Source organism: Leucopleurus acutus, assembly GCF_964270905.1.
Source record: "Leucopleurus acutus genome assembly, chromosome: 5".
NCBI classification, from domain to species: Eukaryota; Metazoa; Chordata; class Mammalia; order Artiodactyla; family Delphinidae; genus Leucopleurus; species Leucopleurus acutus.
Window position 1 is genome coordinate 83,548,633 of NC_139147.1, and position 27,486 is coordinate 83,576,118.

Consider the following 27,486-nt stretch of genomic DNA (forward strand, 5'->3'; position numbering starts at 1 on the left):
GTTCCAAGGTAATTACACATCATATATGATAAAGGGGAGAGGCTGCTTCCTGTGGGGATGTTTCTCTGTATTCTCCTGTCAGCATCGATCACCTGACCAGCCCACGGAGCCCCTAGGAAATATCCTGGAATCTTTTCTCTCCTCCCACAGTCAGTCACGCCGTCCTACTGAATTTACCTCCTGAAACTCCGTCCCCATTGCCATGACCCTGGTTCTGGCCTTTATCATCTACCCAGACTGTTACAGCTGCCTCCTTTTAAATCTGTCCTCCACACGAACAGCAGAGAGATCTAGTTAAAAACCAGCCAACTCACTTTCCTGCTTGAGGCCTTTCAGTGGCCTCCCAATGTCAAAGCCGCATTTTCTAATCTTTTTCTTGATTTGGCACACACAGAAAAATGCCACTATTTCTTTGAGCCCCTGGGATGCATGGTAGAGGCTGCCTGAGGTGGCTGGTCTGGCCATCCCAGGCCCATCTAGTGCACAGCAGGGCCGGGGAGTCAAATCTCTACACCCCTGTAGCCCATTCTCTTGAGGAGTTCTTGTCTGAAGGATAAAGTTCAAATGCCTTTATCCCCTGACCAGAGCCTCCTTAATCAGCCTTATCTCCTGCCACTCCTTAGGCACACAGAATGTTCCAGCCATGCTGAATTGGATATCTGTGTATACCGATTTGCTGTTTCCCCACACCTGTGCCCATCATTTCCCCATCTGGCCGACTCTGGCTTACCTTTCAAGACATGGTATGGGGAATTCCCTGACGCGTCCACTGCTGAGGCCCTGGGTTCAATTCTTGGTCAGGGAACTAAGATCGCACAAGCCACGTGGCACGGCCAAAAAAATAAATAAATAACGCAATATGGACTGCAGAGAAAGTCTTCCGGGAAAATGCCCTGCTAAGCCCCTCACAGCTCCCGCAAGTAGGTTATGTGCATTTCCTGGATGTTCCCATGCTGCCCTGCAAATAGCTCTAAGCTGGAGTTCGCACATTTTATCATAATTATGTATTTATTTACCTGTTTGTCCTACTAGACTGTGGAAGGATGATCTGAGCCAGATCTCCAGGGCAGGGACCTGGTCTTAATCTTTGTTACCGCTCCAGGACCTCATCCTGGGCCTGGTTCATAGTTGGTGCTTAGTAAATGTTACATGGATAAATAAATGCTCCTGATGAAGGGGAAATAATTCTCATCCAGAGCTCTGTGAAACTGTAGGCTCCCTTTGATTCTGCTGTTCTACAGGTGACTTAGTTTTGAAAAGCAGCCTTTCCTTTCTGAGTTCACGTTTCTCTTTTCCTTACCTAGGGCAGCTTGTGCAAATGGAAGAGAAGGGGCAGGGTTCCGTGCCCTGGTCAGTATATGGTGTCTACATCCAGGCTGCTGGGGGCCCCTTGGCATTCCTGGTCATTCTGTCCCTTTTCATGCTGAACGTGGGCAGTACCGCCTTTAGCAACTGGTGGTTGAGTTACTGGATCAAGCAAGGAAGTGGGGTAAGGTTCCTCATTAATGGGAAAATTATATGTCTCGTAAAGTGGCCATCTCTCCATAGTCCCTGTCTCTCCTTAGGGAAACTGTTCTAGTTTTCAGTTAAAAGAAGCAATGAACAAGGATTACCCAGGATAAGGTCTTGATGAGTCTCTAATGTAACCTCAGCAGATAATTGCTCCCTGACCAGCTCACGGAGCAATAGAGCTTATCAGTAGCAAACTGTAGGCTGCCTGCTGTTGTCCTTAGAAAAGAGAGAGGGGGCTTCTCTGGTGGCGCAGTGGTTGAGAGTCTGCCTGCCGATGCAGGGGACACGGGTTCGTGCCCCGGTCCGGGAAGATCCCACATGCCATGGAGCGGCTGGGCCCGTCTGCGCGTCCAGAGCCTGTGCTCTGCAACGGGAGAGACCACAACAGTGAGAGGCCCACGTACTGCAAAAAAAAAAAGAAAAAGAAAAGAGAGAGGGAGCAGGGCAAAGTCTGCCTTGTGTCTGCCTCAACCAGGTCCCAGAGTTTTTATCCTGTACCCTCCCTTGAGCCAAGAATGGCCCTGATGCGGGGTTCTTGGCAGTCCCTGGGAGTCTTGCCTCACAGACCCTTGCCTCCAAACAGAACACCACGGTGACTCAGGAAAACAGGACGTCTGTGAGCAGCAGCATGAAGGACAATCCTCTCATGCAGTACTATGCCAGCATCTACGCCCTCTCCATGGCAGTCATGCTGATCCTGAAAGCCATTCGCGGAGTGGTCTTTGTCAAGGTATGCACCGGTGGGGGCCTCTGCTCCTCCTCTCCCCAGAGGCTGTGTGGTTAGGATTCCGCCTGGCATCCCTCAGGTTTACTCTGAGTCGGGGAGCTCCTTTAAAGCAGGATGGCCCTCTCCGAAGTGACCTGCATCCCATGAGCCTCAGCTTTTTCCTATTAGCCACCTCCCTCCTCCACGACCATTCGCCCTTCTCCGGCTTTGGGCATCGATGTCCTGTGGAGTTGCGACCCCGTGGAGTGGGAGCTGAGCCTGCCTGAGTCCCGGATCTCTGATCACGCTGTGCTCTGCCCCTCAGGGCACATTGCGAGCCTCCTCCCGGCTCCACGACGAGCTTTTCCGAAGGATCCTTCGAAGCCCTATGAAGTTTTTTGACACTACCCCCACTGGGAGGATTCTCAACAGGTTTTCCAAAGACATGGATGAAGGTATTTCTCACTGCTTCTCTCTGTTGTGCTCTGGAGCACGGTGGCTGTCCATGTTTGCGTCAGGAACATTTTAGTTTTGGCATTTTCTCCACATTGCAAACTCTTTAGGCTAAGGACCTATCTGCTTTTTCACCTTTTGTCTGAGTTCTTATTTGATCTTATTTAAACTGAAAACCAGTTCAGAGCACTGAGTTAGCATAGAGGCTTTGGACAGGGGCATCTCAGAGTCCAAAACGCATATTTACTTGTGGGCAGTGCATAGGTTCCTGGACACCTATAACCTCGGACAGGTTTGCTGGATGCTGGATGCTTCATGGACTGTGCCAGCACCAGAACTTAAATACAGTTGACCCTTGAATGACAGGTTGGCTGAATCCGCAGATACGGAAATACGGATGAGGAACCACATAGATGGAGGGCTGACTGTAAGTTATATGTGGACCTTTGACTGTACAGAGGGTCTGTGTCCCTAACCCCTACGTTGTTCAAGGGTCAGCTATACTCCCGTAGCCCATAATGATAGTGATGCTGCCTGACGTTTATTGAGTGCTTACTTTGTACTGAATATTCTACATGCGTTATCCTAATCCTCACAGCAGCCCTATGAGGTGTGGATATCGTGTCATCCACTGAATACACGGAAAAGCTGATGCCTAGAAAGGTTAAATAACCTGCTGAAGATCATACAGCTATTAAATAACAAGCTGGGAATTGAGCCCAGATCTTTTTGACCCCAGAGCTAATGTTTTTAACTACTGTACTGTGTTGCCTCCATAGAAGGAGTTTGTTTCAGATGTTGATAGGCCAGTGTAAAGCCATGGCCAGAGGTCACAAGGGATCAAAACCATCACTGATACACAGAACAGTGCTACACATGTGCATGACATGATCCCATTTCTGTTAAACTCACATACACACAGACAAATGGAAAAAAGATTGAAAAAAAAAATCAGTGGTATCAACATATCTCAGATTTGCATGAAAATAGGCGGGGGGAGATGTTCAAAAAACGGTGAAGAAAATGTTGATAACTGTTGGAGGTTCTATACTCTTTCCACTTTTGTGTATGTTTAAAATTTTCCATGATGAAAAATTTCTTAAATGTTAGCGGCAGTTCATTGATATTGGTAAGAATAAAGACTATGTTTATTTAAGTTTTCTGCACATTTATTTTCCAAATATTTTACAACAAGCATATATCACTTTGCAAAGTGGAAGAAATGTTTAAAGGGGTTGGGCAGCATAGTGAACCAAAAAGAAGGCACAGGGGAGAAAGGTCACTTAAATGCTCTTGGGGTAAGAAAAATTAGAGCAACCAGGTTTCCAGATTTTTCTTTGATCAGACTGTTTAAAAGGCAAAAATCATAACTTTCAGATAGGGATTTTAGGGAGCCTCTTTTTGTTTTTTAAAAATTGGGGGAAATTTAAAATTCCATTTTCCCAGTTTGTGGATCCCAGCATCTGACACGTGTTCCTTTACGGTTTCCCCAGTCGATGTGCGCCTGCCGTTCCAGGCTGAGATGTTCATCCAGAACGTCATCCTTGTGTTCTTCTGTGTTGGAATGATCGCGGGAGTTTTCCCGTGGTTCCTTGTGGCAGTGGGGCCCCTCATCATCCTCTTTTCAATTCTGCACATTGTCTCCAGGTAAACAGGAAGTCTTCATGTCTTCCAGGGCAAAGGATGAAGCCAGAGTTGCTAGTCTACCCCTCTGACACAGAACACATTCTCTCTCCAGGGTTCTGATCCGAGAGCTGAAGCGTCTGGACAATATCACGCAGTCACCTTTCCTCTCCCACATCACATCCAGCATACAGGGCCTTGCCACCATCCACGCCTACAACAAAGGGCAGGAATTTCTGCACAGGTTAGTTCAATGGGGGCCCGAGGGCTCAATGGGGAGCCAGCATCTCAGCATTTAATGAGAGTTTAAGAAGCCTTTCAAGGTCAGAATTCTGGATTATAAAGTTCATTACTAAGAGTATTAGTAATTTAATGATCTCTGGTTAAGATTCACTTGCTTGGTGGAACTCCCTTCTGAGCAAATGGGAAGACAAAAACACAGATTTGGAGTCTGTTAGTTTTCAGTTCTGAATGGCTATATTTGATGGAGTTTTGCTTTTTTTTTTAAATTAATTTATTTTATTTATTTATTTTTGGCTGCATTGGTTCTTCTCTGCTGCGCGTGGGCTTTCTCTAGTTGTGGAGAGCGGGGGTTTACTCTTTGTTGCGGTGCACGTGCTTCTCATAGCAGTGGCTTCTCTTGTTTTTTTGTTTTATTTTGTTTTGTTTTTGGAATGGTTACTTTTATTTTTTTAATTTTTACTTTATAAATTTATTTATTTTATTTTTGGCTGTGCTGGGTCTTTGTTGCTGTGTGCAGGCTTTCTCTAGTTGCAGTGAGTGGGGGCTACTCTTTGTTGCAGTGCACAGACTTCTCATTGTGGTGGCTTCTATTGTTGCACAGCACGGGCTCTAGGCACGCGGGCTTCAGTAGTTGTGGCATGTGGGCTTCAGTAGTTGTGGCTTGCAGGCTTCAGTAGTTGTGGCTCACAGGCTCTAGAGCGCAGGCTCAGCAGTTGTGGCGCACGGGCTTAGTTGCTCTGTGGCATGTGGGATCTTCCCAGACCAGGGCTTGAACCCATGTCCCCTGCATTAGCAGGTGGATTCTTAACCACTGTGTCACCAGGGAGGTCCGCGGTGGCTTCTCTTGTTGTGGTGGATTCTCTTGTTGTGGTGGATTCTCTTGTTGCAGAGCACAGGCTCTAGGATCATGGGCTTCAGTAGTTGTGGCATGCAGGCTCTGTAGTTGTGGCTCGCGGGCTCTAGGGCGCAGGATCAGTAGTTGTGGCATGCGGACTCTAGGGCACAGGCTCATTAGTTGTGGCACACGGGCTTAGTTGCTCTGCAGCATGTGGGATCTTCCCAGAGGGATCGAATCTGTGCCCCCTGCCTTGACAGGTGGATTGTTAACTACCTCACCAGGGAAGTCCCAGAGTTTTGCTTTTTATTATTATTTTTTTTTCTTTTTACTTTTTTATCTTCTGAACAGTAAAAGACATTCATTGACATTAGACTGACATTTTATTTAGCTGTTGAATATTGTTTGTATGAGAAATTTATGTACATATATAGTCATTGTGGAGATTTGTGTTAACAAGAGATTGAATTAGACTAAAGGTCATTCAGTAGAGGACTGGTTAAATGAGCTGTGTTGTCCCCATGTGGTGGAATATGATATGGCCCCTAAAAAGAACGAGACTGCTCTCTAGGTACTGATAATGAATGATCTCCAAGGTATATTAGTGAAAGAGCAAGGTACAGATGGGCGGGTATTGTGTGCTCCTTTTAATTATGTGTCTGTATCTGTAACATTTAGAATATCTCTGAAAGGACACATAAGAAACTAATAGTTGCCACTGGAAAGGGGAACTGAGTAGCTGGAGGAGGGCAGGAGAAAGACCAACTTTTCAGGATAAAACCTTTTGTACCTTGTGAATATTCTGTCCTATAGAGTATATTATTCATTCCAAAAATTAAGTAATTAATGTTAAAAAGGAACTCTAAAATAGGGAGGTTTAGTTAAACAATTCAGAAAAATGCATCCTAACTTTAAGTGAAAAAAGTGAAATATGCTGACCGTGTACGTGTGTATGTACATACCCACAGAAGTGTGAGTGCATTGAAAAAAATGCTGGGAGTAAATGCAGCAGAATATTAACTCTGGTTTTAGCTGAGTGGTGAGAGTACTGGAATTTTACAGTTTCCTCTTTTATTGCATTTTCTTAATTTTCTCTAAAGTGCACATATCTTATTGTAAGGAGGGTAGTGATTTTTTTTTAAAGCAAAGCACATTTGCCCACCCAGATCTCCCACTCTGGAGTTCTAATTGTGTGTAGGTGCCAGACTTTCAGGTGGGGCGTGATCTACTCTCTAAGCCCCCCGGTGACAGTGGTGTGTTCTCCTGCAGTGACAAAGATTGTCTAGGTCTTTTTGCTCTGGTTTAAATCACTGCTCCTGGTTCTTTGCTCCATGGCCTTGGGAAACAAGTGTGTCAGCAGGCAATTTCCACTTTCGGTCCAAGGTTTTCTTTTTTTCTGGTCTTGTGCCATTTCTGCAGTTTACCTTTGTAACCTCTCTTTCTTTGAGGAAATGACCCCTGACCGAAAACATTTTTCTAAAGCTTAAGCAGCCTCTTTATTTGGTCTCCTTCCCTCCTGCTTTCCCTATGCTTTAGAAGTAGATATCTTTCCCTAGCATCTTTAACACGTTTCTTTGAAAGGGTAAAACTAGAAAACCCTCGTGTCCTCCTGTCTGTGGAGCCTGGAATACTCTGCACTTCTTAAGTTTCCATCTCACACTCCTGGTTACAAACAGTAGTACTTCAGTATTAGCCCTCCACCCATCGCTCACCAGAGCTTTGGCATCCTCCATGACCAGGGTTGTGTGGTACTTTATTTGCCTATTAGGTGTTCTGTCTTCCTCACAGGTACCAGGAGCTACTGGATAACAACCAGAGACCCTTCTTCTTGTTCACGTGTGCGATGCGGTGGCTGGCAGTGCGGCTAGACCTGATCAGCATTGCCCTGATCACCACCACCGGGCTGATGATTGTTCTCATGCATGGGCAGATTCCCCCGGCCTACGCGGGGCTTGCCATCTCCTATGCTGTCCAGGTTAGTCTCTGGGATGGGGGCGTCCTCTTGCTCGTATGTTGGCCTAGGAGAGAGCTGGTAGGGGGCTGTACCCTAAGCCATTGTTTTACTTCCGACTCCTAGAGCTTTTCCCCGTCTGCTTTGGCAGTAACACTCTGGACTGGTATACAGTCAGCCCTCCACGTCCACCTGTTCCACATCCATAGATTCAACTAACTGCAGATCAAAAGTATTTGGGGGGAGAAATTTCTGGAAAGTTCCATAAAGCAAAACTGAATTTACTGTAGGTGGGCAACTATTTATTTTTGCCCAACTATTTTCTACATTGTATTTATAACTATTTACATAGTATTTACATTGTATTAGGTATAATAAGTAATCTAGAGGTGACTTAAAGGATACAGGAGGATGTGTATAGTTTATATGCAAATACTATGCCATTTTATATAAGGGACTTGAGCGTCCGTGGATTTTTTTTATTGACGGGAGTCCTGGAACCAATCCCTCATGGATACTGAAGGTTGACTGTATAGGAATAAAGGGATTTAACTGTTGCATTTGTCTATGAAATAGGTGCTATTTTTTTCTTAAATAAATATGATTTTGAAAATGGTTTCTTAATTGTAGGTTTCTGTCTTCACTACCCTTTCATCTCTGGCCTCTTCCTAGTCTTCTAAGAAATATATATCAATACATTTCTTCTGTGTGTTTTATTTTCAGGCCCCTGATTTTCCCAATACTGTTACATATGTAAACCCTTCTGGCTCCTAGGAATGGTTGAAGGTCTTCAAATAGATCAAAGAACAATTGGGAACTTGAGCACTGACTAGATATTTGAAGATGTTAAAGAATTGTTACTAACTTTTTAAGATGTGACAATGGTTGTTTTTAAGGAGTCTTTATATTTTAGAGAGATATAAGCTGAAATATTTATGGGTGAAATGATAGCCTATATGGGATTTGATTCCAGATAATACGGAAGGAACGGGTGGTATAGATGAAACAATATTGGCTGTAAGTTGATAATTTTTTAAGTTGGACGTTTGATACATGGGAGTTCATTATACTCTCCTCTCTATTCTTGTATACGTTTGACATTTTTCTATATTGGAAAGATAAAAATAAGTAGCCAGAAGAAACCTACGAAGAGATACGTATCTTCACAGATACCCAAAGATATTTGTCCATGTTATGCAGACTTCCTTGATTATTAGAGGTGGGGGGAGAATCTGTGTTTTATATATACTGTGTTTCAGAGTCCTCAGTCTGAGGCACACAGGGGCTCTGCATTCAGTTTTGGCCCAGCCTCATTTCTCTTATTTGACCTTGCTGGAAGCATTCTCACTGCTGCGCACAGGTTGATATAATCTCCATTTGTTGTGACTACTACATCAGGTGTAGATCCAAGTATGAAGCACAGCAGTTATTCAGCTACAGTTGAATTACTGGAAATGTAAAGACGGGCGGAAAGCCCTCAGATACAGGAAAGTTAGTGCCAGCAGTACCAGAACGCCACCTGCATTCACTGAGAATTGCAGTTGATTGGGTGCTATTAGGCATTGTCTTAAATATTTAGAGAATGATTCGGTCCCTAAAATCAGCTGCTGCATGTGCCCAGTTAGTTCTTGTAACTTGAGTTGTGATCCCTTAGATGAAGGAGGTTTTCTGGCATTGGCCTGGTGTGTATTAATAGTAAATTCTCTCTTGGATTCTTGTTTTACGTTGTCAGTTAACAGGACTGTTCCAGTTTACTGTCAGACTGGCATCTGAGACAGAAGCTCGCTTCACCTCAGTTGAGAGGATCAACCACTACATCAAGGTCAGGCTGCTACAGGCCTTTTGCTACAATCTGACTTTTCATGGAGCAGTTTTACCCTTTTACAGCCTCGAGTAAATGTCCCAGGAGGATGCTTGTTTTCTCTGCCTTATCTTGTCCCACAGGAGAGGCAGCAGTCTCTCCAGCATGTGTGGAGTGGAGAAGAGAATATCTTAAGATTTTCTAAATATATTTGTGAATTGTGCCTGATTGAGAACCTATGTTCATCAGCTAATTTCCAAAGCATTCCTTTTATTTATTTATTTATTTATTTTGGCTGCACAGGGTCTTAGTTGCGGTGTGCAGGCTTCTTAGTTGCGGCATGCGGACTTCTTAGTTGTGGCGTGCATGTGGGATCTAGTTCCCTGACCAGGGATCAAACCCTGGGCCCCCTGCATTGGGAGCATGGAGTCTTACCCACTGGACCACCAGGGCAGTCCCCAAAGTATTACTAATCTCATTAATTCAGTTAAGCTGACTAATGTAACATTTTCCTTACACTATTTAAAACCATGTATTATTTCAAGTCTTAGTCTAGTTTACTTGTTCTTAACCAGGGAAGGCCATCAGAATCCCATATGGAGCTTGAGGCAAAGACTAACACGGGCCTCATCTCTGAAGATTCTGATGCAATAGGTCTGGGATAGGACCCAGACTTCTGACGTTTTAAAAGCTCCGTAGCTAATTCTAAACTGCATTCACAGTTCAGAAACCAGTTAATGAGTCGGTACTGAGATGATCTAGCTCTTCCCACCTTTCCCCAGTAACCCTTGCAGCCCTGCCATGGGGCAGTGTCTTGCTGGTGTCATAGTTGGAACTCGAAAACAGTTGTCTGTAGAGAGAAGCAGAGTCCTGAGTAGTTAGGATTCTCAATTTAATCTATTTCTCAGGAGTTACCTATTTTGTGAACAGCCCAGAGACTTTATTAGCATTTATATTGTTATTTACAGATAATGAATACATTCCAAGTTCCAACTAGAACGTTGACTTACAAACATAGTTTTAAAAAACTAGCCTTTCACTGAGAACGAGTATGTTATGTAAACTGCATTTTCTAGTAGAGACATGCCCTGCTGATTTATTTTGTCAATGACCCTCATCAGTCGTAGGATATTTCTTAAACTCATAAATGATTGTTATCAGAAAGAATGGCGGATGGCTATCTGATAAATCTGCTAAAGGCTATTCTTCACGTTTATACATGAGTCTCTTGGCCCAGTGCTCTGGTCTGTGGACAATTTGTGGGTGTACATGTGGGTGTGTAGTGTTTGATTTAATATCACTATTGGTGTGTCTCTTGCTGGAAAGGTCAGGGTGATGGTCAGCCGTGGTACAGAGTATACTCTGCACAAACCAGTCATATTCCTGAGGACTGGATCCCCACTGCCAGTCCCCAACCTGGATGCCTGTCCCAACACGGAGTTTTAGACTTCAGTCTCCACCCCCGCCTGCCAGAACACTGCAGTCTTTGGCCATTGCTTCCCTATGAGGCTATAAGCTCCATGACTGGTCACCAGAGAGTTTTAAAGCATTGTGAAGTGTGACTGTTGATGACAAAAATTATCCAATGGTATTAAATGGTATTAAACACAGCATTTTAAAGCTAGAATGGATTTCCAAAATCATCTAATCTATTCCCCACAATTTGCAGACGAGAAACTAAGACGAAGAGTGAAGAAGTGATATGTCTGAGTCACGCAGCTATTAGTGGTGGAGTTTGGAGTAGAGTCTGTCTCTCCTGGACTGACTGAGAAGGCAGGATGCCAGGGTCTCATTAATGTTCCATAAATGTACTTTCCCTCCTTTGGGTTCAGCCCAGTGGTTTTCAAATGATGGAACCCTGTTTCAAGGGGAATATTTTCAAAAAATTCCAATAAAAATTGCTGTGCTTGAAGAGGGATGGAAGGCTTCATGCCTCACATTGGTCTCCAAGGAAGTGTTTTTTGGTTTTTTTGGCTGCATTGGGTCTTTGTTGCTGTGCGGCTTTCTCTAGTTGAGTCGAGCGGGGGCTCCTCTTCGTTGCCGTGCGCGGGCTTCTCATTGCGGTGGCTTCTCTTATTGCGGAGCACGGGCTCTAGGCAGTCGGGCTTCAGTAGTTGTGGTGCACGGGCTCAGTAGTTGTGGCGCACGGGCTTAGTTGCTCCACGGCATGTAGGATCTTCCCGGACCAGGGCTCGAACCCATGTCCCCTGCATTGGCAGGCAGATTCTTAACCACTGCACCAACCAGGGGAGTCCCTCCAAGGAGGTTTTGGGGAAGAATTCCTTATGACAGAAGGCAGTTTGAAAGCCACTGCCCTTCCCGAGCTGCTGCTTAGTAGCCGTTGTAAACTGCTAAGTGTAGAGACCACTGTACTTTGTCTCTGTCTAGTTTACTGGTGATGAGCATTCACTGCCAGGGGTCTCTTTCACAGCAAGGGAACAGAGCGGCAGCTTTCTCTGTGTGGTTGCTTTGGGTGTCCTGGTTTTACTTCTCTGTGACAAGCCTTGCAGCTCCCCCAGAATCTATAGTCAGTCTAAACCAGCCACTTCTGTCTCCCCAGACTCTTTCCTTGGAAGCACCTGCCAGAATTAAGAACAAGTCTCCCTCCTCTGACTGGCCACAGGAAGGAGAGGTCACCTTTGAGAATGCAGAGATGAGGTACCAAGAAAATCTCCCCCTGGTCTTGAAGAAAGTGTCCTTCACCATCAAACCTAAGGAGAAGATTGGCATCGTGGGACGGACAGGATCGGGTAAGGATGTCCTCTCTGGAGAAACATTTGAACCTACCAGAATCAAGTCTGGGGCCCATGATTTCCTGTTTATTGAATACCAGTCTCATCCCTTCATATCAGATTCCTGTTAGATGAGCAGTTAGTGTCTTGGTCTCTGAAACCACTTTTCTAGGCTTATTTTCAACGCTGCTTTCATAACATTTAATGCTTTTTCTAATCATAAAAGTATACATTCTCAGTGCAGAACACTTGGAACATATAGCAAAGTACAAAAGGGGAAAGGCGCCCATAGCTCCATTACCCAGAGATAATTACTGCTGACATTTTGGTGAATATCTTGTTAGGCTTTTTCTATCAACAAATGTGTTTACAAAAATGAGGTCCTTTTATACACACTGTTTCACGGCCTGCTTTTAAAATTACCAAACATTTTCCATGTCAGTTAATATTCTATGACATGATTTCTATGCAGCATTATATAAAATTCTCTTTTATGGATGTACCATCATTTATATTAATCCTGCTCCAATTGAAGGGCATTGAGGTTGTTGTCAATTTTTCACTATTATGAATAGCACTGCAGTGAACATCCTTATTTCTGTGAAGTCAAAATATACAAAAAATTTAAGGTCTTTGTGATGTGTTACCTGTATAGCCTCATATTTATCAGAAGCCAGCATCATTCTAAGTGAGGAACCTATGTTCCTTTGAAGACAAATTATTTTCTTGATCTGACATCAGTTGCAAATAGAGACTAGGCCTTCATTTTAGGCATTTAATTTCACTCTTATTCTTAGAAATGTGTTACTATATGCCCCGTAGATTTCTAGAGTCAAGACTTGAATAATGTGTTTCTTTCCCTCTTTCCTTCCTGAATAACATTTCAAGATTGAGTCTTGTCTTCTTTCACTAACCTGTTTACCCTTGTGTAAGAGGTCTCTCTGAGTCACTTCTCATTAGCTTTCTGAGTTCCATGCTTCCTTGGCATCAAAACTCTTTTAGCTTTTTTCTTCTTGCCATTTAAAAAAAGTCTTTTTGAGACAATTTACTTTAAAGAACCTGCTAAGCAGAAAAGAAAAAGCTGCTTCCTCTTTGGAGGAATTATTGCATGTCAAAACAAGATACTGCCTCTAGGCTTGTGCATTGGAAAGAGAATACCCAGCCAAGGAGGGTGAATGTCCCCACGGCTCTTACTTTGCTTTCTCCCTCGAATTCCCTCTGCTACGTTGGCCCCTAGGGGTGCACTGCTCCCCTGAAAGTTCTGACTGACCTCCCTTCCTGTGATTTCCCTTTAACACAGGTAAGACAGACCGAAATTTTCACCAGGACTTTATTAAACCATGAGTAGGGACAGATGAGACATAAACAAAAATAAAATAATTATAAATAGCCCGACTTACAAAGTCTAAACTGTAATCCTAATAAGCTTCTTCTGAGACCATGTCATAGGCCCTGGCTCTCTACCATGGTTGTAACCACTGTGAGGACCTCATTGCCTTTTGTACCAGCACGTTCCATCAGTACAAAGGTAGTCTAGTCTCAGATCTTTTGTTAAAGTGGAACAACTGAACCTGTTTATTTGAGCGCCATTCCTTCCTCAGCTTAAATCTTGAACCACTGCTACGGCACTGGGGAGGGCCTCCACCTCCTCCCTTCTACCTGGGAGGGGCCACTAACCAGATCCTCCAGTCCTGAAAAAGCCAGTTCCAGGAAGAGAGGCCTCATCAAGAACTGTCCTGCTACATGGACTCAGGTTTCCCAACTCGTTTCTGGTAGATGGACCTGAGGACTCCTGCCTTAGGGAGATGGACGTTCTGGGTTCCCACAGGTTGTTTGACGGGGGTCAAATCTCAACAGCAGGACTGTGGCTGCAAACATTGGGGTGAGGCAGGTATTTGTGCCCTCACTGACCTCTGAATAGACAGTCACAAGGCTGCCATGAGAGGTCTTTCAGAACATGGAGCCAGAGGAGGGGAGGAGGGTCAAGAACTGGGAAAACTGCTCTAACAGATAAAAACCTGTGGTTCTACATCTAACTATCTACATTCTGACTTGCAGAATGGTAGATAGATAGGACTATGTCAAACCTTTTTTTTTTTGGTGGGGTAGAACACTGAGCTTTTAAAATATTTATATCTTTTTGACAAAGTAGTTTCCGTTCTGAGAATCCGTTTCAAGGAAATCGTCTGAGATAGGAGCAGTTTGAGCACTGACCACGTTGCCATAGCATTAGTATAGTAAGTTTTAAATAAACTACATGTGCAACGTTAGAAGACTGATTAAATAAGTAAGAGTACAGCCACATGATGGAATTTGTTGCAGCCACTAAAACTTTGTCTTGAAAAGGTAATAATATGATTGAGTGCTTGCTAGGTAATGTTAAGAGGAAAAAGCAGTTACAATATTATTTCTCTGGTATGATCTCAACTCTGAGGAAAAAAACTAAAAGTAAATGTGTCCAAAAAAAAAAAAAGCAGTAGTGAGATTATGGGAGATTGATGTTAAATCTGCTTGAATTACTTGTATCATTTTTTAAATGAAGAGTCAATTAAGGAACTTCTCTGGTGGCGCAGTGCCAATGCAGGGGGACACGGGTTCGATTCCAGGTCCAGGAAGATCCCACATGCTGTGGAGCAACTAGGCCCTCATGCCACAACTACTGATCCCATGCGCCACAACTACTGATCCCATGCGCCACAACTACTGAAGCCCATGTGCCCTAAAACCTGCATGCCACAACTACTGAGCCTGCATGCCACAACTACTGAAGCCCACCCGCTCTAGGGCCCAAGTGCCGCAACTACTGAGCCCGCGTGCTGCAACTACTGAAGCCCTTGCACCTAGAGCCCATGCTCCACAACAAGAGAAGCCACCACAATGAGAAGCCCGCGCACCGCAACAAAGAGTAGCCCCTGCTCGCCGCAACTAGAGAAAGCCTGCACGCAGGAACGAAGACCCAATGTAGCCAAAAAAAAGAGTCAATTAAGCAAAGCTGTTCTGCTTGTCACTGTGATACTGAACTCACTATTTTATCCCCCAAACCTGCTTTTCTACCGCATTTTCCTATTGTGGTAGAGAATCTATAGCCACTCATTTTCTCAAGCCCAAACCACCTTCCCTTGTGTGTTTAGCCAGGAACTTCTTCCATTTCCCAGCTGCCACAGTGATGCAAGGCCTTGTCTTGTTTCTCTCTCAGCTAAGATAAGGGGACAGAAGAGAGAGAAAACAGCTTGTCCTCTGACTTGCCACTAGCTCCTTGCTGTCTGTTCTCACTTTGCCTGAGAAGCATTAACCCTGTGTACCTGTTCCTAAGGTGAAAAGGAGGAGTTTCTCCATTTTACTCTCATGAGAGTATAACGGTCCCTCCCACTCCGTCTTAGGCTGGAGCTGTGTGATGTAAATGTATATGCTTGGTAGCTCAGGAAAGTTAATTGTTTTTTGGGGGTTTTCTTTGGCTGCACCATGCAGCATGTGGGATCTTAGTTCCCCAACCAGGGATCAAACCCATGCCCCCTGCAGTGGAAACGTGGATTCTTAACCACTGGACTGCCAGGGAAGTCCCAGGAAAGTTCATTGGTTTTGGTTTTGGTTTTTGTTTCTGGCTATCATTTGATACATTACCTGAGTTAATCAGTTGAAATAATGATTGAACAGAAATAGAAAAATAGATGAGGTTGCCCTGAGAATAAACCAGTTTTGTCTTCACAGAATTTGCTAATTGAATGACTTTTCTGCCCGTCTTCTGACTCATCAGGGAAGTCCTCTCTGGGCATGGCCCTCTTCCGTCTGGTGGAATTATCTGGAGGCTGTATCAAGATCGACGGAGTGAGAATCAGTGATATCGGCCTTGCTGACCTCCGGAGCAAACTCTCCATCATTCCCCAAGAGCCGGTGCTCTTCAGCGGCACTGTCAGGTGAGGAGCTCAGCACCCACATGTTTCATGCCACATTTCAGGCCAGGTGGGCATGTTAGAGCCCCCATCGGGGACTGAGATCTAGTGGCCTCTGATCTAGCGCTTTCCCACGGCACCATGTGCTCCCCATTGCAGAAGGGGCAGCTCCAGTGTGCGAGCCACCTCATTAGCTAAGTGGGACCCAGAGGCCGTGCAGCGTGGCGGCAAGAAGTCAGAGACATCTGGGCTGTGTGTCTTAGACAAGTTAACCACGCTTAAGCTTGTTTTCTCCTCCGTGAAATGGGGATACTACTAAGCCCTATTGTTGTGAAGGTTGAATAAATTTGTGCAAATTTTATACAAGCACAGAGGCTGGCAAAGGGCGAGAATCCTATACATGGTAGCAGCCATCATCATCCTCCCCGTGCTGTACTCTCTTCTAGGTACCCTCCAAGTCACAGTTCTCACGATGGTCTTCAGGCATTATTACTATTCACGTTTTTTCATCTTCCAGTATCTTTCCCCCGCCTTTTGTTCTTACTCTAGAATGATGCCTGTCTCTGAAATCTGCCAGACTGCCAAAGATAAAATAACTAAGAAGGATATATGTTTAACCCCGTTATATTTTCCTAGGCTTTATTCTACCTTTAGCCTGAAGCTTCTGCCTCCTAAAAGCAATGTGTTTCCATAATTTGAGTCCATTTCTATTTAAGTTGACTCCTTCTAAATAAAAACAGCTTTAACTATACAGTTGACCTAGATAGGACTCCTTTTATTAAATCACTCTAAAAGTGATATTGCCATTCCTTCTTTAATTTTTAGCAGTTTCCAAAAAAAAAAAAGGTACCAACTTAATTTCAAATAACCACAGGCAATGTTCAGACTTGTCTTTAAAACTAGGCCTCCACACACACCCGCCCCGCTTTCTTCAGAACTAGCATTTGAACCCACTGATTCAAAGAGGTTTGGTGGATAAACTGACTTCTCACCTGCATTCATGTGGGGTCAACGTTCTTGGGTGTGTTTACTTTGGCATTTCTCTAAAACACTAGTGAATTTGGACAGCATAGACTGGATCTGTTGATGAGGATGTCATTCCCTTTGGGTACTGAGATAACAGGGTTAAGCAAGCAACATTAAAGAGAATGATAATTTATTGAAGACTCAGGTCTAAAATTAAGAAATTGAAAGGTGTTGCCAAATCTGCTCTTCCTTCCCATAAATCTCTCTATTTTTAGATGCCACAGGAATGCCTTTGAGAATACAATTAACCTTATAATTTTGGCTCAGGAAAAAGAACCATATTTTTCTTAATTTTTTAAATCATCATTTAGAAGAGAACTAGGATATATGACAAACCCACAGCCAACATCATTCTCAGCAGTGAAAAACTGAAACCGTTTCCTCTAAGATCAGGAACAAGACAAGGTTACCCACTCTCACCACTGTTATTCAGCATAGTTTTGGAAGTTTTAGCCACAGTGATCAGAAAAGAAAAAAATAAAAGGAATCCAAACTGGAAAAGAAGAAGAAAAACTGTCACTGTTTGCAGATGACGTGATACTATACATAGATAATGCAAAAGATGCTACCAGAAAACTACTAGAGCTAATCAATGAATTTGGTAAGGTAGCAGGATACAAAATTAATGCACAGAAATCTCTTCCATTCCTGTACACGAATGATGGAAAATCTGAAAGAGAAATTAAGGAAACACTCCCATTTACCATTGCAACAAAAAGAATAAAATAGCTAGGAATAAACCTACCTAAGGAGACAAAAGACCTATATGCAGAAAACTACAAGACACTGATGAAAGAAATTAAAGATTATACAAACAGACGGAGAGATATCCCATGTTCTTGGATTGGAAGAATCAACATTGTGAAAATGACTCTACTACCCAAAGCAATCTACAGATTCAATGCAATCCCTATCAAACTACCAATGGCATTTTTCACAGAACTAGAACAAAAAATTTCACAATTTGTATGGAAACACAAAAGACCCCAAATAGCCAAAGCAATCTTGAGAAAGAAAAACGGAGCTGGAGGAATCAGGCTCCCTGACTTCAGACTATACTACAAAGCTACAGTAATCAAGACAATATGGTACTGGCACAAAAACAGAAGTATAGATCAATGGAACAGGATAGAAAGCCCAGAGATAAACCTATGCACCTATGGTCACCTTATCTTTGGTAAAGGAGGCAAGAATATACAATGGAGGAAAGGCAGCCTCTTCAATAAGTGGTGCTGGGAAAACTGGACAGCTACATGTAAAAGAATGAAATTAGAACACTTCCCAACACCGTACACAAAAATAAGCTCAAAATGGATTAAAGACCTAAATGTAAGGCCAGACACTATAAAACTCTTAGAGGAAAACATAGGAAGAACACTCTTTGACATAAATCACAGCAAGATCCTTTTTGACCCACCTCCTAGAGAAATGGAAATAAAAACAAAAATAAACAAATGGGACCTAATGAAATTTCAAAGCTTTTGCACAGCAAAGGAAACCATAAACAAGACAAAAAGAGAACCCTCAGAATGGGAGAAAATATTTGCAAATGAAGCAACTGACAAAGGATTAATCTCCAAAATATATAAGCAGCTCGTGTACCTTAATATCAAAAAAACAGACAACCCAACCCAAAAATGGGTAGAAGACCTAAATAGACATTTCTCCAAAGAAGATATACAGGTTGCCAACAAGCTCATGAAAGGATGCTCATCGCTAATCATTAGAGAAAGGCAAATCAAAACTACAATGAGGTATCACCTCACACTGGCCAGAATGACCATCATCAAAAAATCTACAAACAATAAATGCTGGAGAGGGTGTTGAGAAAAGGGAACCTTCTTGCACTGTTGGTGGGAATGTAAATTGATACGGCCACTAGGGAGAGCAGTATGGATGTTCCTTTAAAAACTAAAAATAGAATTACCATATGACCCAGCAATCCCACTACTGGGCATATACCCTGAGAAAACCATAATTCAAAAAGAGACATGTACCACAGTGTTCATTGCAGCTCTATTTACAACAGCCAGGACATGGAAGCAACCTAAGTGTCCATCGACAGATGAATGGATAAAGAAGATGTGGCACATATATACAGTGGAATATTACTCAGCCATAAAAAGAAACAAAATTGAGTTATTTGTAGTGAAGTAGATGGACCTAGTCTGTCATACAGAGTGAAGTAAGTCAGAAAGAGAAAAACAAACACCGTATGCTAACATATATATGGAATCTAAAAAAAAAAAAAAATGGTTCTGACAAGGAAGGGTAAGCTGGGACAAAGTGAGAGAATAGCATCGACATAGATACAGTACCAAATGTAAAATAGATAGCTAGTAGGAAGCAGCTACATAGCACAGGGAGATCAGCTTGGTGCTTTGTGACCACCTAGAAAGGTGGGATAAGGAGGGTGGGAGGGAGACGCAAGAAGGAGGGGATATGGAGATATATGTATACGTATAGCTGTTTCACTTTGTTATACAGCAGAAACTAACACAACACTGTAAAGCAATTATACTCCAATAAAGATGTAAAAAATAATAATAAATTTTAAAAAAAGAAGAGAACTAGGAAGTAAGGCATGTTAAACGTTAGACTTCCCTTGAATATGCTGCCACCAAGAAGTATCAGTGTTCATTTCAAATTTTTACAGCCCTTCATTTGGGTCTGTGACTCGGGCTTCTGGAGTTAATGGTTAAGCATTGACCTGCTGGCTGCTGTTTGTAGAACACTGTGGAAGCACAGCCTTCGTGGGAGATGGAGCCATTTGTTATCAGCTCCAGAGATGTGTTGCCACTTGATGGACAGGCTCAGTGGCTGGTGTGCTGTTGACTGGGTTTTTAGTAATTGAGCTCGGAGTGCTGTTTGGTTAGTCAGCTGTGCAAACCTAGGAAATCATATAAGTTTCACTTTCTGCCTGCTGTAATTTTGACTTTTTAAGTCTGTATTAGACACTGAGGAAAAATTAAATCCCAGACCTTCTATCTTCCCTTTATCCCCTCAGGTTTCTCATAGGTTTAAAAGAATATCCAGCTTTTGGTGTTCTTCTGCTTTTGTTAGAAAATTAGGCGGCCTATAATGAGTTTCCCAAGGCAAAGGCAGGGTAGATCAGCTGCTTCCTCAGCTACCTCCTGGAGACTCTGAATTTGGAAACTGTATCTCCACTGCCTTGAACCAGCATTGGGGGTGCGTACGTCTCCTGGAGATACCAACATGCAGTTAAAACATATCAGGAGCTCTTAGAGGGAAATCAACGTAAAACCAAAATCAGACAAACAGAACTCAGAGAATTTTGCAAGTTAAACATTTCTGAATTGTTCTGCATGCAAATATAAATAAATCATAGACCAGATCATTTAGGGGCACACTCCTGCCTAGATTGGCCAGAATCTCAGTCCATTCCAATAGCTCATCCTGCCCTCCCTCATCCAACTGTCTGGGTTTGAATTGTAGGGCCTGTGTTTCTGTGGCCAGTGCCTTTCCTCTGCCTTTTGCCCTAATGGTTGGCTCCAGGAAGAGAGGTCCCTTCTCATCCAGCCGTAAACACTTTTGTTGACCTTCCCTCTTTCGTGGTCCTGGCAGTCCTTTCCTTTCCCCAGAGGACCTGTGCTTCCTGGTCTCAGGAAGCCTATCTCTTTGCCTCTGCCCTAACCAGCTCCTGCCCAAATGCTTTCCATCCTTGTGGACTATCTGCAGCCTGCCTTGGCTGACGGTTAATCTGCCCCTTAGTGAGACTAGTTGTCCTCAGCTGTCACTCTAGTGTGTCTCTGAGTCTCAGTCTCCTTGTGGGGAGTGAGCACTTCTCATCACCTGGAGCATCTCTGCCTGGCATCCCTTCATTAGCCGGAGGCAGTGTTCTCAGTTCTTCCTGTTCAGCTGCTCTCTCTCCTTTTCCAACTGCCCATTAATTTTTTTTTTTTTCTGCTTTTGAGGAATATTTCAAGCTCTCAACTCAAAATCACAACAAAAAACAACTGAGCCCACAACTGACCCACTCTGCTTTGGTTCATTCTGGGCCCAGACACCTTCAACCACAAGCACCTAGCGCTCTAGAGGGAATGGAAGTTGCTCCAGATTTGAAGCAGAATCTTAGAATCTCAAGGTCTTTCATTTGTCTTTGAATTCTTCTGTTGTTTAAGGGACCCCCTTTTACTTTTTTTGATGTCTTAGACCCTGTGGAACTGGGGAATTCCCCCAAAGCTTCTAATCTCAATGTCAGAAAGTAATGCTAAGTCTAGGATCGCTATATGAAGAACACTAGATGTTATCTAACTTTTGTTGAAGTCCTTCTGGCTGGGGGTATATGGGAAATCTGTGTACCTTCTTCTCAATTTTGCTGTGAACCTAAAACTGCTCTAAAAAAAATTGTCTTTAAAAAAAAAAAAAGAAAAATGTCCTTTGGTGCCAGATACTGCTGCTCTAAAGAACAACAACAGTAATAGTAGTAGCTAAGCATATTGAGGACTTATTACACGGTGAACTGTCCTAAGCATTTAAGTTGTATGAATTCATCAAACACTCAAAACTCAAATGAGGTAGGTGCTATTATTATGCCTATTTTATAGATGAAGAAGCTAAAACTCAGAGTGGTTCAATAATTTGCCCAAAGATAAGAACCTGGGCTGTCTGGTTGAGAGCCTGGGCTCTCCCTCACTCCGCTCACTGTATTGTCTCTGAAGTTATCACCACAGCCCCCTTAGTCACTACCTTGAGAGGTAATCTCTTTCTCCAAAAACTAGGGTTGCGCCTGCTGCCGCAGGGGTCTTGACCATTAGTTACCTTTCTTTTTCCGACATCTTCAAACTCTCATCTGCTTTCAGATTTGCACAGCCTCTGTCCCCCTTCTTGAAAAAAATTTTCACACAACCTCTGCTGTTCTCTTTAGTCTTTTTCATGTACTCTTAACTAAAAGCCAAGCCTTGTTTCTGAATAACTACTTTGAGTTTTCCTTTAACTTCCTGAGAGACGAAGGTCTGAGGGTCCCGTAGTCTCCTGTCCTGAGGCTGAGGCTGCAGGGAGGCACGCACCACCGACAGAGGACGATGTGGTTCAGCATGGTGTCTTCTGTGTGCCTGGAGGGGATTGCTGTATCCTCAAACACCCTGGGAGATACTCTTGACCTTAATCAGTAGTAGTCAATAGGTAAACTTAGAATATTGCTAAAAATAACATATAAAGAACCAAAGATGAAAATGCACTTTGAGCAACATAGGACTCCAGGAGTTCCGACTGTTAAAAATAAGTGCCTTCATGCTCAGATGCTTTTCTTTCCATCTACCCAGCTGAGTACTTGATGCAGTGGATGTATAACTTTGCTTTCATTCGTCTCTGTGGGTGAGACCAGGACCATCTGGCCCCCCTAATGAGGGTATATATTTCTTTTTCATTCCTGATTGAGTTCCCAGTTGAGATCAGTCTGGTCTGCCTTAATGTGTATGTTTACCACCTGCTGGTGTACGTAAATATTCCTTACATATCTGGAACCCATTGCTTAGTCTTGGGAGTCTCCTTCAGCTGGTGTGATGGGCCTGGGCGGGGTTGAATGTCAAGCCCCTCTATGTGTCTGCCGAGTCTGACGGGGCAGCTGCTCAGTGAGCAGTACACTCTTGTGTACTTACTATTTGTCTGGTAAGAGGTGTCTGACGAATTACTAGATGTATTTGTATTCTTGGCACGCTGCCACAAAGTACCACAAACTGGGTGGCCCCAAACCACAGAAATTTATTCTCTCACAGTTTTGGAGGCTAGAAGTATGAAATCAAGTTGTCAGCAGTGCTATGCTCCCTCTGAAACCGGTAGGATCCTTCCTTGCCTCTACTACATTCTAGTGGTTTGCCAACAGTCTTTGGTGTCCTTGGCTTGTAGATTCATCATCCCGGTCTCTGCCTCTGTTGTCACATGGGCCCTCTCATTCTGTGTCTCTGTCTTCATGTGGCTCTCTTATAAGGACATCAGTCCTACTAGATTAAGGGTCCACCCTACCTCATTACTCCAGGATGACCTCATCTTAACTAATACCATCTACACTGACCCTATTTCCAGATAAGGTCACATTCTTAGGTACTGAGGGTTAGATTTCAACATATCTTTTTGGGAGATACTTTTCAACCCATAACACTAGGCATCACTGTACAGTATTAAAGAACACTTCCTAGACTAAGTCTAGGGAAACTGTACACATTCCTTTCCTGGAAACCAACATTATGGACCCTTCAATCTTGAACATATGTTTGTTGAGGTCTTTAACTCTGTTCAAAGGACTCAACTCAGCAGACATGGGAGGAATCTGAACAAGTGGTAGAATCTAAAACCTTGAATTACACATTCCTTTCAGGAAGAGGTAGAGAAAGGGAAGATTTAAGAGGTAGGAGATGGGCTAAACCGGAAATCCAGAAAGTGAGGTATCAAACCATAGGTGGCAATTTATCAAGTTATTGGTGCTGGGAATTCCAGCCTTAGGTAATATGGATTTTCCTCTGGCAAATAGACCACAGCAGTGGCAACTGGGCAGTGTTCAGAGACCCCAAAAGACAGATATTTATAATCAGGGAGCTCACAGATAAAACCAGAGCACGGTGGGGCCCCGAAACTTGGGAGCCTGAGCAGGCTGTCAAGATAGGAACCTGGGCCCATGGAGACACAACAGGAACTGACCTAGCAGAACTGTCCGACAGGGGGAGATTCTAGCTCGATAGGGTCCCGTGACGCTAAGTGGGAATCACAGTCAGAGCAGGATGCAGATCCAGAGCAGCCCGGCACTAAACCACATGTGCACCGACTTCGGGTCCTACTGCCCGAGGTCAGAGTTGATTCCCTGTAATGGGCAGAGGCCATTCTCCAGCGTGCAGTCCCGTGGGGCAGCTGTATAGAGGCCAAGGCGGAGGGCAAGGAGCAAGAGACCAGGCAAAGCAGGACATGACCCCTGTATGGAACCAGTTGTGATTTCCCGCTGGGCAGGTACCCCTTCTGTCTAGGTTTGATGAGGACTTCCGAAGACTCTTGTAAAGAGCTCCGAGGAACTTGTTTTTTTTTAAAAAAAGAAAGAGAAAACAGAGCTCTGAGCATTATGGTTCAAAAGTGAGACGCCTGTTGTGACCCCTAAGGTCAGGAAATTTGCTGTAAACTATGAGAAAGTCCATATTAGACACAAAAGGAGAGAATATTTTATTGTGAAAACTTGCATTGCCATCTAGATAAATGTCACTCAGAGGCTGTGCTAATCTTGTTGTTGTTGTTTGGGGGGTGGTGGATTGTGCTAATCTTGCCCCATGGGAATTCCCACCAGTCTGTGTTGAACCAAACAAAACCGTGATTAACCTTTTATCCCTCAGACTTGGGATGGAGAACACAGGTTTCACCCTGATCTGTTGGTGTATCAGTGTACAAGGCAGCTGGAGAGAGAGCAGATCTCATCAACCCTGAGGCAAGCTCAGGCAGACTCCCGTGTTAGAGGGACAAGCAAGATCAGGTGCTTTCAGCATCTCTTTTTGATTAGAAGCAGGTGAGCTTCTCCTTAGACTTAGGCCCATGCTCTACCATTTCAGTTTTAGACCATCATTCTTTAAGTGAGAGGGCTCTTCCTAGATGGCATGCCTGCAGAGAATGTCTTCCCCATCTAGACCATTCACGGCTAGGACTTTATCAGAACTATTTCGGATCCTGGGATTATTGTGTCCACTTGAAAAATGCATCAAATATAAGAGTCAAAACCAGCAAGCAATGCAACCAGGCATCTAAAGTGACCATGTCCCCTGTCAGTTTAACAGCTACCAGCTATCGAGTGTCTGCCGTGTTCCAGGCACTGTATCTACACAGCTCTAATGTTCACAGCAGCCTACCAGGTTGTGTCACTATCCCCCCATTTTATAGATGAGAAGACTGAGGACTAACTTGTCCAAGGTCACGCGGATGGTAAGAGGCAGAGCAGGGGTCGAACCCAGTCTGCCCGGATCCTGTGTGTGCGCACACCCGCCCTCCACCATGCTGCTTTCTGCCTCTGTTATTACTGAAACTACTTAAGTTGTGACATACTAATGTCTGTTATCAGGACCTCAAATAAGCATGGGAGGAATAAGTTCTTCTTTCTTACAAAAAATATTAGACAGTATACATGGGCTACAACAGTGAATAAGATCCAGACAAGGATTCTAATCCAATGGAGGAGAGAGACAAGTGAACAAAGTGACGAGTGCCATTATAGGGGTGGCAAGGGGACCACCAGGCCAAGCTTGAAGGGTAAGGAGACACTTCCTGAAGACCCCGTCTAAGTTGAGAGCTGAAGGACAAGAAGGAATCACAGCCAAGGAATAAGAACAATGATAATAATAACACAGTAATTGTAGCTCTCACGTACACACTGCCGGTCCTGCCGCAGGTACTGCTGTAAGTGCTTTATACATGTGAAATATAGTCCCCGAAACAACCTTTTTGAGAAGGTGCTCTTTCATCCCTGTCTTACAGTTGAGGGAACTGAAGCGTAGAGTAGTTAGGCTAACTTGGCCAAGGTCACACAGCTGTCATTGATGGGAGCTGTGAAGGAGTCAGGCAGTCTGGCTCCAGAGTCCTTGTCTTACCAGTGCCTCTCAAGTAAAAAGGTGGGGAGAGGTCGCATGTTCTAAGTCGGGGGAAGCACACGTGCAAAGGGGCACGAGAGAGCAGGGCTGGTTAGAGAGTTGCCCAGGAGTCCGGAGATGGCGTGTGCCTGCCTGCGTTCTCCTCTCGGGCAGAATTCTGCGATCATGACCTGCTTGTGTTTGCATGCCTGGGATTAGTCTCCACAGACACAGAGACGAGTGTGGATCAGAGCTAAGTTTCTCCCAAAGATTTTTCTATTTCCCATATGCCAACCATAATTTATGAGCAAAGCAAATTATACTTAATACCTTTCAGATTACTAGACCCACAAATGCGACATTTAGATGGAGACAAGACACCCCAAATTAATGCAACAGCCCCCTTTCCACCTGTTCACCCTCATCCTCCATGACAAAGAGCTTTTTCTCCTGTCTTTAACACTTCCCGAAATACCTAGACCTGTTCTTTTGATATCAATCTTGATGTCCTTGAGGTGGATACTGTTAGTACAGTAAGCAAGAGTCCCCAAACTAGTTTTCGGTGCCAGTAAAATCCTTCCTCCTGAACCCATTATGCTCAGCCTTCTCCTCTGCCTTCCTGCTGGATTGGCTCCTTTCCTGGTCAGCTAGCTGTTGAGACCCCTGCTCAGTGACAGGCTCTCACCCTGGTGCAGCAAGAAGAAAGAGGGCGTTTTTCTAAGTTTATACATATAAGAGAGAGATTTTAACATGTATATGCATAGAAAAAATCTAGAAGGATCTATGCCAAAGTGCTAACAGTGTTTGTTTCTGAGGGTCTGATAAGAAGTCATTAAACATACATTAGTTTTTGTTTTGTCTTTGTATGTCTATATCTCCTAATTTTTCTATAACTAACTTGTATCATTTACATAATAAAAATAATAAAGTTTTGTAAAGAAGAAAGGGAGGCTCATTCCTGTGACAGGCAGGCAGCAGTGCTCCCATCTCAGCCTCCCGCTGTGGCTGGATGGGGTTTGAGCCCCAGTGTCTAAACCTTTACCACAGTCAGCCTGTGCAGCATGGTCACGTACATGTTGGATCCTTGAGAATTCCTGTTATGTTTCTCACTAGGTCCAATTTGGATCCCTTCAACCAGTACACTGAAGACCAGATCTGGGATGCCCTAGAAAGGACACACATGAAAGAATGTGTAAGTAAAGAACTGACGGAGAGTTTTGCTGGCATCTCAGGGCTGGAAACACAGTGATGCTGTGGTCAGTCTCCAGCCTGCTGTGGCTGCCGCTGTCCAGCCCAGCCTTTCCCTCCACCTCCAGGATGTCTGTGGAGGAGCACTTCAGAGCAGGGCTTCCCAGGCATTTCAGAAAGGGCATAAAGGTTGTTCTCTCCCGACCCTCACCTCCCCCCTTAGCCCCCTCCCATGGTCATATTGCCCTTTTTACTATCCATTCATTGAGAAGATGTTAATGACAACCACTCAGAATTCAGTCATGCTTTAAAATCAAGTTCTATTCTTATTCATTATAACAGTACAACATCTTTTTGAAGCATCTATATGTGTGTAAGAGATATATCACTTGTGGAGAAAGTGTGTGTATGGATTCACAGACCTCTTAGGGTAACTCAGCAGGCCCCGTCCAGGGGCCACAATCTACAGATACCCCTGGCCTGAAGTAGGGTCTCTTGTGTTCCTGCGCACAAGCCCAGGGTCTCTTCCGCTAATTCAACTAGATCCGCTCTGCCTTCACCTTTATATTGGGCTGCCTCAAACAAGTTCACTTGAAGAATAGGTTCTATAGTTTATGGAAAGAAAGGTTTGACAGCCATGGGCCTACAGTTTTGGACTTCAGAAAGAGAGTAATTTCGTCTACCCCATTTCTCATCGCATGACCATATTTTCAGAACCAAAAATGACAGGCTTTGGGGACGAACATATTGGAATTTCTGGGACGTTTTGATGATATGAGACTAATAGAATAGTTTAGCTGAAATATGGAATGGCCTAGAAAATGTGGTCCTACTACGTGATCATCACACCTGTACCTTCTTTCTAGGTGAGCTAGGTTCTGGGCTAATAATTCTTTCATCTGTTTCAGAATAATTTATTTTTGCCACTGGATTTTTGACAAAATTTAGGTTCTTTTTTTTTTTCCTATCTT

General features: G+C 43.8%; 1 protein-coding gene across 2 annotated transcripts in view; it reads left to right on the forward strand.

The window, feature by feature from the left end:
* The window catches only part of ABCC5 (ATP binding cassette subfamily C member 5), a gene marked incomplete at its 3' end in the record, with an annotated part of 84,796 nt that overhangs the window by 53,541 nt on the left and 3,769 nt on the right, over positions 1-27,486 (forward strand). For both annotated transcript variants that reach the window (XM_082840165.1, XM_082840164.1), the window contains exons 17-26: positions 1,305-1,489; positions 2,096-2,242; positions 2,544-2,673; positions 4,165-4,318; positions 4,410-4,538; positions 7,161-7,347; positions 9,056-9,145; positions 11,685-11,874; positions 15,611-15,770; positions 26,441-26,519. In XM_082840165.1, coding sequence (XP_082696291.1) covers positions 1,305-1,489; positions 2,096-2,242; positions 2,544-2,673; positions 4,165-4,318; positions 4,410-4,538; positions 7,161-7,347; positions 9,056-9,145; positions 11,685-11,874; positions 15,611-15,770; positions 26,441-26,519 — 1,451 coding nt within the window. The remainder of the gene's footprint in view (positions 1-1,304; positions 1,490-2,095; positions 2,243-2,543; positions 2,674-4,164; positions 4,319-4,409; positions 4,539-7,160; positions 7,348-9,055; positions 9,146-11,684; positions 11,875-15,610; positions 15,771-26,440; positions 26,520-27,486) is intronic.